Source organism: Ammospiza caudacuta, chromosome 1, assembly GCF_027887145.1.
Source record: "Ammospiza caudacuta isolate bAmmCau1 chromosome 1, bAmmCau1.pri, whole genome shotgun sequence".
Taxonomy (NCBI): domain Eukaryota; kingdom Metazoa; phylum Chordata; class Aves; order Passeriformes; family Passerellidae; genus Ammospiza; species Ammospiza caudacuta.
The window spans coordinates 29,505,667-29,526,670 of record NC_080593.1 but is presented as its reverse complement, the minus strand read 5'-3'; the positions used below and the strand labels follow the sequence as shown (position 1 = coordinate 29,526,670).

At 36.2% G+C, this 21,004-nt stretch overlaps 1 protein-coding gene across 1 annotated transcript in view; it reads left to right on the top strand.

Annotated features, from left to right (window-relative positions):
- Positions 1–18,636, top strand: part of AGMO (alkylglycerol monooxygenase) — a 185,939-nt gene extending 167,303 nt beyond the window's left edge. The window contains exon 13 of the mRNA XM_058810784.1: positions 17,961–18,636. Within this exon, the coding sequence (XP_058666767.1) occupies positions 17,961–18,041 (81 nt within the window). The 3' untranslated portion in view covers positions 18,042–18,636. The remainder of the gene's footprint in view (positions 1–17,960) is intronic.
- Positions 18,637–21,004: the final 2,368 nt, after the last annotated feature.

Genomic DNA, 21,004 nt, shown 5'->3' with positions numbered 1-21,004 from the left:
TTCTGCAAGCTTTTTGGGACAAAATATTTGTGTTTTCTTATCACTGTAGGAACCAAACTTGTCATGTTTCTAATATCCTAAACTCCTGTACATTTGTGTTCCTTGTTGTGGAATTGATATAGGTAGTGGATTTCTAGAGTGTGCATATATAATGTTCGCATCACTACAATAACTGAGAAGGATAACAATCCAAGTTCCAACCTGATCCATCATGTTCCTTGCACCTACAGGGGACTTGTAACACTCATACTTGTCCTTTAATGCCCTAGTTAGAGAAAGTTACATCCTACCTGGAAGCTCCTCATTTGCAATTAATTCTCTATCTGTCCAGGATTTTATTTTGTTTTGGTTTTTGGTCTTTTGACACAACCTGAGTTTTTAGTCACAGTTTTCTGCTAGGCTTTCAATGACATAGCGATATAAAGTAAAGGTATCATTTTTTCCCTAAGTAAAGACAACATATCACTTATAAAAAATATCACTTTTTGCCCCATAATTCATTTGGGTGTGTTACCACTATCCACATATTCATAGATTTGGTCCAATGTGAGCTGTCCAAGACAGGAACTGGACATTTGAGGGGTGAGAGTCTCATACAGGATACATGCATGCATATGGTTCCTACAGCCAGGCTGAGTAACGAGATAAAGTGATTGAAGAGGGAAGAGCTAAAACCAGCAGGGGGGTGTTGTTTATTTTAAGGCTGTTGCTGGTGCAATTTTTGGTGCAAGAGCAAGATGTCAAGTGTAACAATGGAAAGAAAAACATAAAAAGAGACAACTGTGAAGGGAGTCATAATCATCAGTGTTTGAGGAGCATTTTCCTTAGGAGAGCAGCAAAAATGAAGTTACGAGAGTTCTGCTGCTGTTGTGGGGAAGAGGCAAGTGGGCTTTATAGGTTTATTTGTCATGTGTCCCAAGGGCCTATCTTTTTAACTTTTCTAAGCTTAACAGGGGTTTTATACCAACATGCAGATGTTGCTGACCTGTTTTCTTTTTGTTATCTCTTTAACATTAAGAAGATATTACTGACTCAATACGAGTAAATAATCTTCCTTGTGCTGCTCTTCATCTATGAGACAAGAGCTAATTCTTTCTGAATGGTGCTTCTTCCACCATATGCTGGCCTTGGCAATGGCATATTGCAGGTCTTCTCTTTCTTCTGTATGGCAACCAAACATTCCTTGCATTTGGAGCTTTTTTGAATGAGTGCTGGTAGAGTGGTTTGCCTGCTTGCTATTTCTTGAGAAATAGGAATTTAGTCTCAGTCCATAAAAACATAGAATCAGTTAGGTTGGAAAAAATGTCCTTGGTCCAGGGTCATGGAGGCCAACTGTTAATGCAGCACTGTTAAGTCCAACACTAAACCCCACCTGTAAGCATCACATACACATATCTCTTAAATACTTCCACGGATGGTGATTCCACTGCTTTCCTGCGCAGGCTGTTCCGGTGCTTGAAGACATTTTTCCTAATATCCAATCTAAACTTCCTTTGGCACAGCTTGAGGCCATTTCCTCTTGTCTTACTGCTTGTTTCTTGCGAGAAAAGACTGATCCCATGCCTTACTACTTCCTCCTTTCAGCTGTAAAGATCAGTAAGGCTCCCCCTGAGCCTCTTCTTCCTCCAGACAAAACAATGCCAACTCCCTCAGCTGCTTCTCTTGGGACTTGGGCTCCAGACCCTTCACCAGCTCTCTTGCCCTTCTCTGGACTCACTTCCATACCTCAATGTCTTTCATGTAGAGAGGAGCCCAAAACTGGACACGGAATTCAAGGCGTGGCCTCACCAGTGCTGTGTACAATCACTGCCCTGGTCCTGCTGGCCTCATTGTTGCTGTTACATACCAGGATGCCATTGGCCTTCTTGGCTACCTGGACACACTGACAGCTCATATTCAGCCAGCTGTTGAGCAACTCTCCCAGGTCATTTTCCACTGGGCAGTTTCCAGGCACTCTGTCCTCAGCCTGTAGCGCTTTCTGGTGTTGTTGTGACTCAGGTGCAGGCTCTGGCACTTTGCTTTCTTGAAGATTCACCTCATACAGTTGGTCTCATCCCATTAATCAAGCATGTCCAGATCCTTCTGCAGAGCCTTCCTGCCTTCAAGCAGATCAAACACTGCCTGTGATCTTGGTGTCATCTGCAGAGAGACAGAGGGTACACTTGGTCCCCTTACCCAGATAAAGATATGGAATGAAATTGACCCTGTCTGAGACCTAAGGAGCACCGCTTGTCACTGTTTACAAGCTGGATATAACTGCACCATTTTTTTTTTGTTACCAGTCATTCAGACAGGTGTTTTTACCAAGAAAAGAGCGTGTCTGTCTAAGACATGAGCAGCCAGTTTTTCCAAGAGAACTCAATATTTATGCCAGAACATTCCCACTCAACAACAAAGCTGTAAATTTCCATCTGATTATATCAGCTGGAAAATCAGCATTATTATGTACTGTTAAACCTGTGTGTTGTTTTGCCTAGTTGCCAGTATACAAAAAGGATTGTATTAGACTTGCTGGACCAGATGAGCTCAACTGGACTCAAGAGAGGAGAGGCTGTTCTTGGAGGCTTCTCAGGTACTGCCTTCCCAAAAGTTGTCAAGTTGACAGGTTTTTTACAGGGTAGATGTCTGCAATACAGTAGGATGTCTTCATACAAGGTTAAATATGTGTTTAACAAAGATAAAGTTGAGTATGATGCAGGCACATCAAGGATTTGTAATAAGACATGATCTGCAGGAAAAGAACCCATACAGAAATAGCCAGTTAATTTTGATTAATAAATCTATTGGATAAGATTTTTGTGTAGCAGAGGGGATGAGATGTATTGAACAAAATTATTTTTGTAAATCTAAACAAAATGTATACCTTACATAAATGCAGCAAACCTTTTCATGGAGATCAATTATTTTCAACTGCTTTTTCTTAAATGATAAAACACCCAAGAATGCATACTCAAATCCAGAGTTAGATTTTTAGGTTGCTAATTTCTTCCTCTCCTCATCTCAGTAATAGGATTCAGTTGTATCAATCCCACATGAGTCTCTGCATTTTGACAAAGTAGTGATAGATATGTCTTTACCATTATTTCCTAATTCCAGATATATGTGTCATACTACAAATTTTATTTCATTTTTAATGAACTACACATTCTGCACAATTCCCTGGTTAAAGTTTTACCCCATCAGAATGGAGCACTTATTTGATTTGGTTTTTAAATTATGTTTCAGTACAGTACTTCATAAAGAGAATACAGGGTTGTGGAGATAAAATCATTAGTATAGGTCTAATTGGTTTTGCATATGTCTTTTTACTCTAAAATTGTTCAGCTATATTAAAGATATATAAATAAATGCTACTTCTTTCTATCTCACATTTTTCAGACAATTATATTTCAGTACTGAGTATAAATTCACATAGGAATGAACAGATTTGGAATTCATAAGACTGACAAACCACTGGCAAAATTACAAAAACTACGAAGAATAAATTTTTCACTTTTCGATTATTACCTGTTCTTGTTATGAATGAATGTGGGAGAACAACTTAACAAGAAGTCCATTCAAGGCCTGTTTTGGAAACCAAATACCATCAGAAAGTGGCCTTTACCATTGTTGCAGCCTTTGGAAGATACTAGGTCCAGCTCACCCTGTGTGCCTGAAGAGGACATCTAGGAGTCACTCCTCATGTTCCAGTTGCTCAGTATTTTAGCATGGCTCATAGCCCAATGAGCACAGTAAAGCAAATTGATCCAGTTTCTCATTTGTGGATTAGAACCAGCCCTGTGAGAGAGTCCCACAGAAAGCTGCTAGTTACAGATAGAACAAACCTATGTATCTAAATTACCTAATTGTGTGGGTTTATTAATGAAAAACTCATGGTTGTCTGTTCAGAAACACAGTATCTGTGTTCAGAATTTTTTTGTTCTTCTTCACTTTTGTCTCTGTTCCTAAATACTTTTACATAAAACTGCAGACTGCATTAAGTTTTTTTTGAATCTATAGGTAGCTTGCTCATTTCTTTTTCTCTGATTGGCAGCAGGTGGAGGTGCTTTTAAGTAACTTTTTTAACCAGTTAGCTTCTCCTTTATTCAAAAATAAAGGAGCTGTTCTCTGATGGCATCATTATGAAATCAGTAGTAAATTCCTTAGATAGACTAATCTTCTGGTATCTGACAGTATTTTCTTTAACAATCGTAAGACTCAAAGCCATATTCCAAGTTGTCTGTACTAGTCTCTCCTCAGATTCCATTATCTGTCATCACTGCAGATGTACCTATGATTTTTCTATAAGATTGTCTTATTGCTGAGCTATTTTACTCATTTGGACATCATTTTTTAAAGGTGCGATAGTTGTTCTCATTGCTGAAAAAAATGGATTTCTTTCAGATTTTTAGGCTTAATGCTGTATTTTTAATGTGTGTCCTCCTATAGACTTCTGTAAGATTATTTTTTAAGCATGCAGGCTTACACAAAAAAACAGTGTGTTTGTATAGTACTGCTGAAAAAATGATATGGCTGATATGAAACTGCAAAAAGCTTCTAGTCTGAGAGAGCTTGAAGGGTGTAAATAAGGAGGATAATTTCAGTAAATATGAAAGGATTCATTATTAATGAGTTCAGGAGTAGAAAAAAATTTAAAGGGCTAGCAGAGCAAAATATTTCAAATAATTAAAGTAAAACTAGAGATAAACATATTACCTAGATTAATTGGTCCTCAGAAAAACCTCTTTGATTCTTAATGAACAATTGGCAATTGTTTAATTCTTACTTTTAAATAGATAGTTAGATACTGATTTTTATTGTTGCGAAGGGATTCTTTATGTTGGGCAGACACCTGACTTTGTCAATTAGTTTGGAGAAAAAAATGGATGATTGCTCACTTTCTAACTGCTGGAGTATTAGTTTCTGTTTTAAATATAATGGGACAAGAAATCAGAAAGGTCAGGCACTGGTGATTTTGAAGTGCAATACATGAGTCACAAATGAGTAAGACATGGTAGAATCAAACTCTAGTGTATAATACAGGGAGCGAAATTCCCGTAACACCATTCCCTGTTTGAAGAGTTTTAGGCAAGGTGTAGCTTAGATACAGAAGGTTTTTTTCTGAATTCGTGACAAGCTCAGACTTGCTGGCTTGGTCAAGTGAAACCACTTTCTTCCTCTCATTCTTTCCTAGAAAGATTCGTCCATGATCCATCTTGCTGGTGGTTTCTGTCTCTCAGAGGGGAGCAGAAGCCTATATGGCTAAGCTATGAGATCACCACCTAGAGAAGATCTAACTTCTTATCCTTATGCTTTAGAAATATTTTATCTTCCATGTTGGACTTGGCTTCACCAGCTTGGAAGCTTCTCTGGTTTGAAGGAGTGCTCAGACACTCAACAATACCTTTGTGGAAGTGTCAAGCCAAAGCTATTGTTTGTACTGGCTGGGAGAGCAGCTTGTCTTTTAGAGCAAGAATATCACAATGTCCTTTGATCCCTGAGATGATGTAGAAAAAGGTGTCTGGTGTCTAGGTAGCAATCAAGACATAAAACCCAAAAAATGTAGGGGATTAAATGTAAGTGAAAGGTCTTGAAGGTCTTGATGAGCAATTGGGTGGAGAGGGATTGCTCTGAGGAAGAGTGGTCACTGGCTGTTCAAGAAGCTGGTGTGTGAACATCAATCAGAAGGAGAGAATTCATTTTGTGGAGAGAATGCCCTTTTGATTGTCTGTTGGGAAAAATGGCACTTTTATAGATCTCCTCTTTCCCAAAGCACTTTCCCAAAGATTTTGCAGACATCAGTATTCATCTTCTTACTTCCCTTGTTGATAGACAGATGTTTATCCACTTCATAGGAAAAAAGGCTGTAACAGGAGGGACAGGCACTGACTGCAGGTAGCAAACAGGTGTGCAACTATGAATGAGATGGATAGAGCTGTCCTTATTATAAGCAAATAGGCTGGTGAGCTATAAGCTTAACTCAGAGTGCTTCTGCTGATTAATTAAGCAATGAATAACCATTAAATCCAGGAGGTTTGCAGTCTTATATATGTGCTGTTCTGCTGTTTACTTATCAGCTATACCTATCTGCTATACAGTTTCTATTTATTAGTTCCATTTATTTACTGTGTTTTAACTGGACTAATTAATCACATTTAAGAAATACTTATGTAATATTTCAGAAGGTAGAACTGGAGGAAAGTGTTCAATAGTGGCAGTATAAATGTTTCAAACCAGCTATGTAACCTGTCCAGAACAGAAGCAGAGACTTTTGATCATGTATCCATGAAAGGATCTTTGTACATCAATATGTATAGGCAAAAAAAATGGCTGCTATGAATAGTTACTAAACAGTTTCATAAGCCTCATTCTAATGTAATTTAACTTCAATTAAATTTGTGAGGTAGCTGATGTAAATACAGTTCTGGGTCAAATCAGTTTATATTATAAACTTTGCATAAGTGTTTTCTTTGACTTCAGAGTTACACTGGGGATAACTATGGCCCTGCAATGCAAAATCAAATCCATATTGTGACAATCAGCCTACTATCTGACGGAAAAAACAAATCTTTCTAGAAAATGCATGTATATATGTATTTTATATATCCTTTTGAATGTCTATGTATGTATATATTTATATTCATACAGATATTCCCTTCTGTGAATGATATTTTTTAACAGTTAAAAATTCTCTGCTTTCATATCTAGGGTGATTATCCTGATCACTAAATTTCTGCTCAAAATGAGAAGATGAGGAGCACTAGCACATGCTTTCACATTTTCAGAGTTTGAAATCCAGAAAAAAAATCAGTTTTGAACACTTTTAGTGTTTAGACATTCAGTACCTGTGCTGCCAAGGTTTATTGAAAGCAGCTGGATGCCTGCCTCTGTCCTCCCCCTTTCTTGGAACTACTGCCAGCACAGGTAGTCAGAAATGGAAAGCAGAGAAATACTTGAGCATCTGTGCTCTCTCCCGCTCTCTCTCTCTCAGGAAAACATCTGTGGCTTCCATAGGAAGCACTTATTTTTTTCCATCAGCATAGACTCTGCATACCCTTGGGTCCAGTCTTGGCTCAGCAAGCCAAGTAGGATGCAGTTTATGGCTTAAAACTTATGAGAGAATTCATTCAGGCAGTCCCATCCCTGGCAGAACACTGAGAGAAATTCCCCAGGCGGCAAGCCACATGTGGGTCTCTGACCTTTTCTTAGCTCACCATGGGAGAGGTTAACAATTGTTGAGACTTCAGTCCTCCCTTTGACAAACAAATACAACAATACCAAATAGCCTTTCCGAGATGAGCATATTCAGGGCACAACATACTTTTTAATTCAGGGTCCAATGTAGGGGGGAAGAAACCCCAAAACAAAAACCCAACCCAAAAACTTAGAACTAGAATAGGATATGTTGCTATAAAACTGAGGCCTGGATTGCTATTTTTTCCAACACTCGGCTATTGTTCATATTACTTTGATTTGTGAATTTTTAAAAGGAACATAATCATGAGACAGAAAGAAATTCTCACACCATTTTTAGCTCAGTGGTCAGTGCCATGATTTATGGAACTAAGATTGCTCAATAGCTGGAGCAACATAAAAAATGCATGAAATTATCTGATTCTTAAGGATGTCTGTTGTATTTATCCAAGAACATTTTTGTTGAGACTAAAAAAAAAAAACAAAAAAAGGATTCATAATTATTGATATGAGGGTTGTCAGAATAAAAACACAGAAGGCCAAATCCATGTCTTTTTGAAATGGCTTTGTCTTCTCAGAAATTGCTGTAGTCAATGAAACTATCTTTGATTTTAGTAAAATAGAGATTGGAAAGTAGCTCTTTTTTGGGGGAAACAGTCACCGGCTTTTTGCAGCTAAGAAACTGTAGATACTAATTATCTTGCTGTATGCTGTGTAATCTATGGCAAAGTATGCAGATTGAATAGCCCAGCATTCCAGGCTTTTACCATAATTCCTTGATTACTCTTTCAGTCTTTAAGGCAAATTATTTTTGCTATGCAATCCAGTGGCTTTAGTGTAGAGTATGCTGAGTGTAAAATAGGAGCAAATTAGCTCATGCTTCTGTCATCAGCCTCTGCAGCTATTGTCTGAAGAGGCAATGCAAGCTGATCTCTGAATGTTATAGTCCTGTGACTTCTCTGATGGGAAGCAGGTTCAGCCACATTCAATGCCAGAAACTGAGTAGGGAGGGTGGTGGTGGAAAGAAACATCAGATTCTGCTTTTCATACTTTTACTAAGGTGACAGCCACATCTGAGACTGAAACTGGTGAAGTGTTGCACAAGGTTGGTTATTGCAAAAAAAATAGTTGCTAAGTCATGGTTGCTCCCTGTGCTAAGCAGACATATCTTTATTAACCACTGTTGGGAAAGTAGATCTGGGAAAAAGTTATTTAGAGGTGGAGAGTGTTTTTGTATTGTAAATAAACAGAAATACCAAAGTGGCAGAGATCCTGCCAGAAAGATCAAGTACAGCTACACAGAGACACATGCCTGTCTAACTATTTACAGACCAACTTCCAAACATAGCTGATTCCAATGCTATACCATCCTTAAACCACACATTATCTAATGAAAATTTTAGTTAGAAAAGGCTTGTGTTTTGTTTCCATTACCCTAAGCACTAGCTTATCATCATTTATTTTTGTATTAGTCTTTTACATGTCAAAAGATTGACCTTACTCCCCTCCTGAGTATTTTTGTTGTTTGTTTACTCAAAAATACACAGCAGAATTGCTTCAAGCTTTCCTACAGGTCCATTTTTCTAAACCTTTCTATAATTCTTGTAGCTGCTTCATTACTATATCCAGCTTATCTATGTCTCCCTGAAGACTTCACCACCTTTCAGTCACTGATCAGCACATTAAATGCTTCTTTTATATAATTAATATATAAATTATAACATAGTAACATATATATGTTATATAATAGTTATTTATAAATGCTTCTGTTAATATCTTTCACATTGATACAGACATCTTTTTGTATCAACATTTTTGTTTGAGACATGGTTTGTTTGTGAACTACTCTGATTCAAATTTTTTCTTATATCCTCCTTATACACTCTTTTTCTTATATACTCCTCCTTAATGATTATTCCTCACAGGATATTTGTGTATTTGGTTTCTCTCTCTAGTACCTCCCATCTCTACTCAGTTACATGTTTTCTTCAGCATCTCCAGATTTTTAGAAAACTATAATGAATCTCACATTTTTTTAGGAATATATTTATATATTATATTTTAGAAATGTTAGTGCCATCTTTTTCATCAAAATCCTGGTTTCTTTTGCATTTTGTGATTCAATCTTTAATTCTTCCTTTCTGGGTGTTTCTTTTGGAACTCAGTTCTGCATCTTCCATACAGAAGTTTCAATTGAACCATAGTCCCCTAGTTTTCCTATTAAAAAGTCACATAGATTACTTCCATGAGGCTTTTTTTCTCTAACCTAATAAACAATACAACTCTATTGGCTTGACATAATAAGTAGGAATATGAATGATTTATCTCATTTGAATACATTTGTGGTTAATGTCAATAACAACTTCTTTTATATAATAGAAAAATGATGAGATTTGGAATAAATGGGAGTTTCCCCAGGCAAGAATAGAAGCAAGAAACCACACCATAGGAACTCCTGAGAGCAATGAAGAGAGACACCAACAGCCAGGACATCTAGTTTTCCATGTAAAGGAATGGACGTAGGGCTGGATCAACCTCAGTATATTTTTCTTTGTGAACTTAAAAACTTAAGAACAGTCACAGTTTATTGCCTTTGGCCTCAAAAGAGGGCTGGCCAGCAGGATTGCTGTGTTCCACCTTTAACGTGGACGTGTGCCTTCCACGGCAAGCCTTTTCCTTTATGGTATCAATGAATATTGACCCATTTCCTTCATTCAGAAATTGGTTGATTTGATTTTTTTTAATGCTGAGCACAGCCTTCTCTGTTCTTCATTTTTCAGTTAAAGGATTTATTTCTCCTTAAAACATGTTGGCTTTAAGAGCAGTCTTCATCTAGAGTGAATTTTAGCCTTGATCTTCCCCTGTCTGTCTTGAATACTTTTCTGGTGTTTGTTCACTGTACTGGAAATCCCTTCTGCTTGTCACTCAATTGTTTTATCCCTCTCTGCACATTCTTAATCCTTTCTTTCACATTTGCCATTAGTCACAGAAGCCAGCTTTTCCCCATCACGTCTTTTCAACATCTGCAGCAAAGTTTTTCCCATCAGTGATCTAATGTCTGTGGGTTATGCTTAAAGGCTGGGATTACTTTTTTAATATTTTTCCCCACATAGAATGGAAAAATTTCCATTTTGGAGCTCATAGCTAGTCAGCCTTTTCTCAAGAGGATATTTAGTATATCTCCATGAGTGGAGATCACTTTGCAGCACCTTTGTCAGACCTCTTTAAGCTGACTGAGCACTCTTGGTTCTCTTCACCACCTGCCAGGGTGGTTGTGCAATACAGCTACACTCTGAAATGAAGACATCCATATAGAAACAAAGAATATTTTATGCCTGCTAATGATGGAGGGATTGGACACTGCATTGCTTCAGTATGAAACTGAAGTTTGTATTAAACGGAAATAAAAATGAAAGGATTGAAGAGATTGGAATATGCCTGTAGATGCCTCTTTGGAAAATATTACACAGCCAGGTACTATCTTGTCCAAATTCTGAAATGTTATGTTTAGCAGTTTTTCTTCCATGTTCAAACTACCTTTTTTTTCCCCTGTAGCTGTAATTTTCCTGTATTTTCAAACTAGGATGAAAGCATAAAGGAGAGCTCCCTTCTGCATTGCTCCTTTAAATGCATTTGTCCCATCTTTTAAGTAAAACTATTTTCAAAGCAAGATTAAGCAGTGTGGTACCCAAAAATTTCTGACATCCATGACCATAGAAAAAACCTACCCTTTCTCTTATACATACATACAGCCTTTCTCACTTACAATACTGAATTTAAAAGCATTCAATTATTTAAGCCAAAGAGAACAATATAAATTTGATCAAATATAAGATCTGTGCCATAATCTATCAGTTAAAGTAAAATGAGCTTTATATTTTTTTCTAATAATGAAGATTAAACTTTTCTTTACATATAAATTAAATAATATCTTGTGAAGTGAAATGCTTCTTTACAGATATACATTTAACTGTACAAGTTGTGTTTGAGCTAGAAATGATGCAGTGGGGTGTATGCAATTATGTTACAGCTGCTGGGAGGTGTGAAAGTAAATGAGATGTTGCATCTCAATGGATACAACTCCTGTTTAAATGTTTAAGATAAAAAATTAAAAAATTTTAGCCAAACTGAGACATGACTACCTCATATATTTCATTTCTGCAATGAATGACTCAATAACTCTCTCAATCTCATTTGGCCTGTTTGCCTGCAACAGATTAAACAGGTATGTTTACTGGTTGGCTAAGTTTTTAATTTTGTTTTACCATCAGTTTTGTTAGCTTCTCTAAAAGCCTTATTTTTAACTGTTGATTTAATGTTAATTTAATTGTTGAACTCATAAAATAATTGAGAAAATTTCCATGGCTCTTTTTTCTCAAATTTGAGGCTAAATTGAGGCTGAAAAAAATAATAACATTTAAAATACAAAAGGTGATATTCAGAATTAAGGTCTTCTGAAACTGTTGATCTTTGAACTCGTTTTTCAGAGCCATTTTGTAGAAATAAAACTAAAGCAATATGAAAGAAACTCTAAAATACTGTTATGCTCTAGAATTGCAAATTGTAAATTTAAATTTTGTCCACAGGTTTTATGAAATTTTTAAGCACAGAGGATGATATATTCTAAACACTAAATTTATTTTTTTGGAAATTAATTGCAAAACTATGAAACAGGCTTGGTTCAGAAGTTATTTTTCAATGTTTTTAAATTATAAAAAGGATTTTTCTCTTTTAAATGGTTTTACTTTGAGATCATCTTGAAACAGATAAACATTTTAGGATGATCAAGAAATTTATAGATGGAATTAGGTAACGCTGTGGAATGTATTCTCAGATGTTTCAATGAAATACTATGAGACAAATTTTGTACTGAAGAGATACAGAGTTTATATTCATGTTAATGAGTATGGTGTCGATAGTGTCTCCAGGTTGCATTAGCTCATCATGAGGTGAAGATGTAATAATTATTAACATATTTTGGATTTCCTATTCATATGACTGACAGGAAAGCTTCCCACTTCAGTAACTATTTTTGTCTTTTGGGAAATGAGGTAAAATCTTCCTAATCCTGGTGCTTAGGTTGTGAATTATTCTGTGACTCAAGAGAAAAAGTAAATCGTAGGTAACAGTTCAACAGGATACATTTATCTACACAAGCGATTTGAGAGGCAGTGGACTGGCTTCTCCTGAGTGAAGGACATGATAAGCCATTTTAGGTCTAAATATAACTGCAATAGCACTGCCTGTGTAAAAATCCCCACGTATTTAACTGAGGAATGTGACTTACTAGCTTGTGTGCAATGCCAGGAAAGACAGAGTCAAGCTGGTGCTGTGGTGAGATTTAGCAGCTTATGTGCTTGCTAGCTCAGGCATCTCTGCAGTGCACTTGATTTCATACTGGGGATGTGTCCAGCTGTGAAAGCAACTGAGAAATAGATATTCTTTCTCCAGATCTTGCTTTGTCTTTCCTGGATAGGTAATATAACCCTTTTAAGGTATTTGGGCTTTTGCAGCCTAAGTTTTCATGCATTATCTAGCTTTAGAGTTTCAGACCATATTTTAATAAAAGAAGGAATGTTTAAAATATTTAACAGAATAAAAAGGAGGTGTATATATCTCTTCCCTATTTTTTTCTCATTATTTGTTAATAGTGAACAGAGATATGTCATAAAAGAAGAAACCACTCTGAGTGAACTATCAATATGCTTTGAGGGTGTTGGAAATACTTGGCTAAATCCTGTGTGTGCCAACAGAGTCTTAGTCATAGAGTTATAGAATAGTTAGGCTAAGAAGGGACCTCCAGAGATAGTCAGGTTCCACCTTCCCTGCAGTGAGCAGGGACATCAGATATGCACCTTGTTCTTGGTCAGGGGCATGCTGGATCTTTGAGACCTGCTGCACCAGTAGTCTGAAGGTGTGTCATGAGCCCGTATGGAGAATTTCCAAACATCTGCTGTTTTTACAGAAATCTTGAACAAAAGCTGTGAAGCCACTATTATTGTAGCTCTCCCTGTTCCCTTGTATCCACAATTCCTTCGCCAAAAAAAGAAAAACTGGCTTTCCACTTTCTTCTGCATATATTTCCAAGTATGAGGGAGTCATCACAGAGAGGAGGAACCTTCATGTTTCCTAGCTTCTCTTTTCCATCTATTATTATTGCCACTTTTTTTAAAGTGCAATCTTCTTGGTCTGTGCACTGTACAAGATTAGTGATTTCTGGATTTGCTACTAATGTTATGGCATTTCTCTACTAGCCTCAGACTGCTCGTCTCCAAACATTGTACTGAGAATGAAGATACATGCATTTGTTATCCAAATCCTGACTTCCAGAAAGAGTAAACATCTTCCCCTAGTTACAAGACATAAATTTTCTGTCTCTTCTGTGTATTTCAGCACCTGTAACAGCCATTTGTAAAGAAATGGGGAAAAAATATGGTGTTGGTGAAAAATGCATAATTTGGTTACTTGTGAAATCTAGAGTAGTTTGTTCAATCATTTTGTTATTAATATTAGAATTTTTTCAGCCTTTTTATCAGTTTATGATCTCCATTTTTAGCTTGAAAGGACAGTGACATTACCCAGACACAATCCAGACAGAGTCTCAGACGAAGTCTAAAAATTACATTATCATTACTATTGATGGTATGAAGTTATGTCTCGTACCTGTGAAGAAGCCATGTCAAAATTTGTATATAAAGAACATTAAAAGAGCCTTAATCATGTTTAGTATCAGTTAAACTACTGTAGCATCACAATGACAATGCTCAGCATCACATTGAGAGGGCTAATTGTTTATCATATTTACTAGTATCAGGTCCATTCAATGATGTGACCAGCAAACTTAGTGAAATATGTGGATGTGCTGATCTTCCTGAGCCATCTCCAGAGCTAAGAATATATTATCCAGCACAGAGGTGTTCAGAGAATTCAATATAATAAGCCCATTCATATGATATTGTACCCCAGAAATTGTGAATAACAGTTGCAGATTGTCTCTGCAGCAAAATTTGGAGCAAACATATCTGGGCAGAATCTGAGAAATGTCAGAGAATCATTGAATGATTTAGGTTGGAAAGGATCTGAGGTGATGTGGTTCAAGACTCTTCCCCCTCCTTAAAGCAGAACTATGTTTGGATATTTGTCTGCATTTTTAGACCAATGTCTAAAGCCTTCTAATTCTATCCAGATGAAACCTGCAGGAGAAAAGAAAGACATCATGTCTAGGCATCTCTGATATACAAAGACATTACAAAAGAGAAAATGGCAGAAAACAACATTAGTGTTAAGCAACAAAACTAATCATGCAGAAGTGGGTGCCTGAATTCAGCTAATGATTTTAAAGTACTTTAGAGCCTAATAAACTTCGATTGCTCCAGTGGGAATTTCCTGTGAATAGCAGACTCAGTCCTGCAGTCAATCCATTATTTAAGCCATCTTTGTTCTTGTGAATAATGTTATTTGCATTTCTACAATTCAGGGAGAGAATATGGGCTGTATGAAAATAGACTATATGAAAGGAGGTAATGTAAATATTTGTGCTCTTCCAGCAGTCTAAAGGACAGTCTATAATTAATCTGTAGTTACTTGAACGGGTAAATGTAACAAGTGTTTATATTAAAGTGGCAAAAAGTTTGCATTTAACTTGGCTAAATATATGGTTGTGATAAATCCTGCTTTTAGACTTCTTCCATGTATGAATACTGTCCACAGTAATTTTTAATTTTAAGACAGAAGTGAAACTATTGTTCTTATGTCATATTGTTGGTGGGGGAGGCTTTGTTCAGTGTAAAAAAGAAAAAGGTATAATACTAAATTCTCTCTTTTTATTTCAAAACCAGATGAATTATGAAACCAGTATGTGAATATTTTTATCAAAAGACAAGTATTAGTGGTTTGGACAATATAAGAAGGAATGAGTATTCCTGTGAAAATAATTTAGAAAATTAAATAACCCAAAGCCAAACAGCCAAAAAAAACCCCAATCCATTCACATGTGAGAGTGCTGAGTAGAAAATACAAAATATCTGCACATAGGATTCAGGAAATATGTTTTCTCAAGGGCATTAGAAAAATACTGGTCAACTATAGTTCAGCTTGCCTGGTGGAATGCTCTTTGCTGCTTCCTGCTGCCCACACTATTGTCTGCTCTGAGTTCTGGCACGTACCGTCTCAGCTTTCCATTCCTAACATCACCTGATTGCACAATTCATTCAAGTGGGTCAAGCCTTGTAACTCCAAAATATGTAGCAGCAATCAAAAGAAACTCAACTCCAACCTACACAGCAAGTTTCTGCTTGGTAGCCCCATACAGCTGGCTCTGTTCAGGGCAGGTCAGCATTACAGCAGTACAGACAGCCAGAACTGCTGTCATGCAAGCAAGGATGTGGCCCCTTAATTTTTTATCCTGCTGTTTGGGTTTTTCTTAGCCCCTCCACCTCCCAGAACCTTGCAGCATTATTGTTTTCCGAATGCATTTCCATCAAATATTGGCAGTCCTGACATTGATAGGCAGTGAGTCAATACTTTTATAGAATTGATATATTTTATAGAATTGAAGCCAAACTAGTTTTGCAGATCCACAGTGTGCAGTATGTGATTTTCCATTCTGGCTATAATAACTGCAATTCTAAATACTCCCCCACAAGCATTGATTGCATGCTTTAGGAAATTCACAGTGAAGAATTTAATTAAGAACGAAGAAACTGCATCACTTCATTTAAAAAAGAGAAATTCACCTGAGATATTTTGTTCATTTTCAGGCTATAATAGCAGTAACCATCTTTAGCTGAGGACATTTCCTGGGGCTTAATGGCCCATGGCTGTGCTTCTTCAGGTGATCATCATCATCTCCCAACAGTCATTAATCCCCTACGAATGCCCTGTACCTCAGTCATTAAATGTCCTTCTTCTAAAAATGAAATAGTTCTATATTTAATGCATCTTCCAGGAATAGGAATGATCTTTCTGAGGTGAGGAATGAAAGAAGTTTATTAATCTGTCAAAGTACTAATTATGACAAGTGGATAAGTTCTGTTTCTGGAGATAGACAGAATTTTTCCACAGTAAGAGCATGTTTTATGTAAGTCATTGTTTTATGTACATCACAATTTATACTCATCTCAATTGCATAACAGCAAGATAAGAAATACAGATAGTTATTTGCAGTTACAGTTCTTCTGCAGAGCATCTCAGCATAGAAAAATCTCACCGAACATGCAGTGTGTGACTGCAGTACTGCTTAAAAAGACTTTCCTTTCCATAGCTGTGAAAATAGAGCTATACAGCTTTACAAGGTGTTTGTGATAATGCAAGAAAATAAAAAGAAGTTAAATTTTTCATACCTAAAGTCTGAAATTCTTACCAAAAAATATTTTGGTGAGCACTTTATGAGTCTTTCCTGCAAATAGGACTACAAGTACAGTGCCAACAACGTCATTGGAGGTTTTAAACACAGTAGACAGCCTACCCCTGCTCAAGTAGAATTAAACCCTTTAATGAAAATAATTTAAATTCAGAAAAAGATTAATGAATTGGGGGATTTTAGTTGTATTTTATTTGAATTTTACTTAGTTAGTTTACTTACTCCTACATTGTGCTCTTTTCATCTTGTAGTACTAAACATGCATATTGCACACCTAAAGTACACATTGCATGAAGCCTGTACCTGTCCCAAAAAGATTCTGAGAGTGACCAGAACAGACACTGCCTTCACTGAGTGAAAAATTAGTACCTTTTGGGTATTATGATAATTTATTATTTATGTTGGACATTCTGATCCCATGTATTTCAGTGAGTGACTGTCTAGATAAAGACAGAAGTAGACCTTTGGGCCATGCATTATTAAATGTCAAATGTTAAATTATGTTAATGTAAAAATTAGAGCTCTCCTAGTCGGCACCTTTAGATTAGAGATTGATCTGAAAAAAGAATTATTACAACCTGACTCAAAAATTTCTGGTCAAAATGTTCTGTTTCTTTTAACAAGCAAAAAATTACATTATTAAAATATCTTTCAGTATAAACAAATTATTTTGTTTTACTCATGGAAAAAAAATCACTTCAGTAACCAATAACAACTGCCTTGATTTTGCAATTTTCCAAGTTAGAGAAATTTTTCTATGTGAAAGACAAAAGGTTTTTTTTTCATAAAATGTTAAATACAAAATATCGCATGCACCCATGTGCATACACATTTTATCTTGCTCCACTGTGGGTTCTAGACAGAACTATCACCTAATTTAGACTTTATTCTGAAATCTTTACTACTCATCCTAATGCAGTTTTCAGCAAATAAATCTTGAAAAAAAATTATTAGATCTCTCAATAAACTCACCAAATAAACAAAATTAAGTTGCAGAGAGCTAAGGACAAGGTAAAGAGTATTGCACTTTTAAGTTGTTTTCCATCTACCTTATATCTCATCCTAAACAGCAGGTTGGGGAATAAATACTTACGTATTGTATTGCAATTAGAACACTTCTTTTGCTATAGATCCTGTTAAGGGTTATTCATGCCTTATCATGTCACTTATTGTGTCAGCATTCTTCAGATCATTTGTCTAAATTCATCAGGAATGTCCACAATAAAGAGTAGTAAAGAAAAGAAAGCATCTTTTTCTAAAGTGAATTTATCAGTATACCTAGAATTCTTGGGGTTTTTTTCTCAAATTCTCTGTTTTCACTCATTCATTATGTTCACAGATCAAAAAAACTAAAAAAAAAAAACCCAAAAAACCAAATCAACCTCATATAATGTATGTCATTCTCATTGTAAATTCTGTGTTGTAGGTCTTGTTTTCCCTCTCTGCTGCATTCTGGGGAATCCAAATTATGAAGCGGATCGCTTCATTCAAAGATAAACACCACTGAAAGAGCAGATCTAACATCACCTTAAATGTGGAAGCAGCACTTCAGAATAACCTTCTAAGTTCCTTGGAATTAATCAACCATGAATCATGCTGTATTGCAATTAGTTCACTTACGATATGAGAGATTTGTGATTTTCTATGAAAGATTGAATGATTCCTAAGGGAGTATAATAATTTTATTTGATTTTTTAAAGAAATATTTAATTTCTTCACATTTTAAATAAAATATTAATGCACAGCATAGATTTTTGCATTCGTAGGATTACAAATTCTTCAAAACCATGTTAAACTATTTTAATTTTTGCAGTGATTTTGTTAGTAATAATATGTGAAAAGTGTTTTTCACAAGAGGAATAATTAAAATCATATCTGATGTAACCTGGTATAAAGTGATTGACTGTCTCCTTATTGAGGCTAAACATAAACATTATGTGAATGTCATTTCTTCTGTAATGATTGAATTACACTAGAATCTCCATGTCATGCCCAATTCAGTGTTCATAGCATACAGCTACATGAGGATGAGTAGTTGAGGTAAGAAAATGATTTAAAACAGCATGGTAAAATAACTTGACCTAGTATGAGTTGAAACATCTTCAATAAAATTGGCTGATGCGTGCGTTGTATTATGCAGACATGCAGCTTAGGCTGAGTTATTTACAGAATACACCAGCATTGTCAACTTCAGAGAGTGATCAAACCAGGATCTACGCATGGGTATCCCACTGACACTCACGTAGCAATATATTTGCAAGGCTGGGCCCTTAATTTCTGGTAGTTTCCTGCTGGGTGATGTCAGGGGAGATGCATGTCTTGTCTTTCAGAAGCTGCTGGAAAGATGGTGTGTACTAAGATAGGAAAATTAAATACAAATGGTAGAGGGAGTCTCCAAACAGCAGGACTGGCAAAAATACTGGATCTAGGTTGTTTTTCTTTCCTCACAGTCATCCAATTTTTCTTTTTGGCTCCAAGCCTTTTAGAAGTGCTTAAAGTCAAGTAGCTAAAAAATGGAGTCTTAGATGCTTCAAACTAGTAATAATACCTGGATTTAAAAATGTGTTTGTGTTCGGCTTTTTTGCCCATTTCATTTTTTACCCATTTCATTTTCATGGCAGTGTAACAGACATCTCAGATTTAGAAAACCTACTTTGAATTAACTCATATTTTCAGTCTCTAGCTGTAACAGATGCCACTGTCCATGGAAAGGGATGTTTCTAATAAATTTTCAGAATGTTATTTATATAAAATTGTCACACTGTCTATTGATAGTATCATCTTAATTGTAAAATATAATCATCAAAATGCTTGGATTGCAAGGAACCTTAATGATAGGTTATTTAATATATAATTTAAAAAATAACAGAATCTGATTCCAGAAGTACAAGAAAATTACCAAGTTCTTCTGTGACCCTGTGAGTTAGTATACCTGTATTTTCCAAATTTGTCATGGTGATATAGTCAGTTTAATATAACAAAGAATCATATTGAAAGTTTCTTTATTAAAATAAATCCTCCAAAGAGACAGGAAGAGGGAAAAAATTTAACATTTTATGCATTTGAAAACTGGCAGTTTTGGAGGGGCAACAATCAGGAATTAAGTAAAATTAAATTATTTTTAACGCTGTCCTAATGAATGTCATGTATTTACAAGAGGAAAGGAATGTGATTTCAAGAGCAAGTATAGTACGTGTCTGATGAGGACAACCTAGTCATTAAAGCAGAGGCCAAAAAAATTTCCACTTTTCCAGGGGTTTTTAGATCCAAATTTCCTGTTTCCAGGGACTTGCCATTGTGTATAGGTTTTTTGAAAGCAAGGTGCAGGAGAGGAGCAGCATCTTTCCATTGCATACTGATGAGTAGGGTCTGAGAACAGGTCCTGTGACTGAGGGCTTGAACAGACTCAAGGTGGGTGAAGAGACGCCTGGATGAGTGTCCAGGACTCCTGTGCTTCACAATAACATCAGCCAGGTATGTATAAGCAATCCTTTGGCTACAGACTGGAAGGTAGGATTTGCCATTCTTGGAGAAGAGAGTTCCAGGGACAAGCTCTTAGAAACACCTTTGCACCATTCTTTCAGTGGCTATGTGGTAAGTAACTATATCCCTGTCAACTTGCTTGTCACAAATTTTTTAAAATATAAATTATGTCATATTTTAGGCACCTAACACCACTACTGGACCTAGTTTATGCTGTCTTTATATCCACTACAAAGAGTGAAATAATTATCCCAAAGGTGTCTGGGTGGGAGTCAGGAGTCAGGAGACTTTGGAGACCAGTTGGCCACTGAGTTGAATTATGTGTAGTTAATATATATCATGCAGTTAATTCAATTAATTTAATGCAAACTGCGAACAATTGTCATTGCTACCGTGATATTTTGTTAAGCCAGCCTTCTCCCCTCAGTTTTTTAATATTCCATAACTTATTTCTTCATAATTTGACTACGTTGCGTGGTTTGAACAATCATATGGGATCAAGTGAAATAAGGTGAATTATTTCACTTGCAGGGAGGACAGAAGCGTGAGGACAAAATATTCTGTAGAACTAACAGATATTGTGTAAGTAGCTATCTTTCTTTTGGTAAACCAGTCTTTCAGGTGGCTTAGAAAGAAAAATGTTCTGGTTTAACAGCCTAGCCTCACATGTCCAAGTATGAAACTTCATAAATAATGTTTGTAATTTGCACTATTGCATAAGACTTCCTTTTGTTCTTGTTGGTTATTAAACTCCCCAGTGATACACCTTAGGAGAAGAATGTGGATAAACAGAACTTTTTTTCATCAAGACTGTTAAAAAGCAATTCCCTGCTCCTACCAGCTGTTGTCCAGTCACATCCCTACACATGGCCTTTCCTGGACTATGTACACAGCAATATCAAGTTACTGAAAACCCAGAAGTAAGCAGCTGAATCCTGTGTCACTTGAGACCTGACCCTGCGCCATTCAAGTCACCAAAAAGCTTGC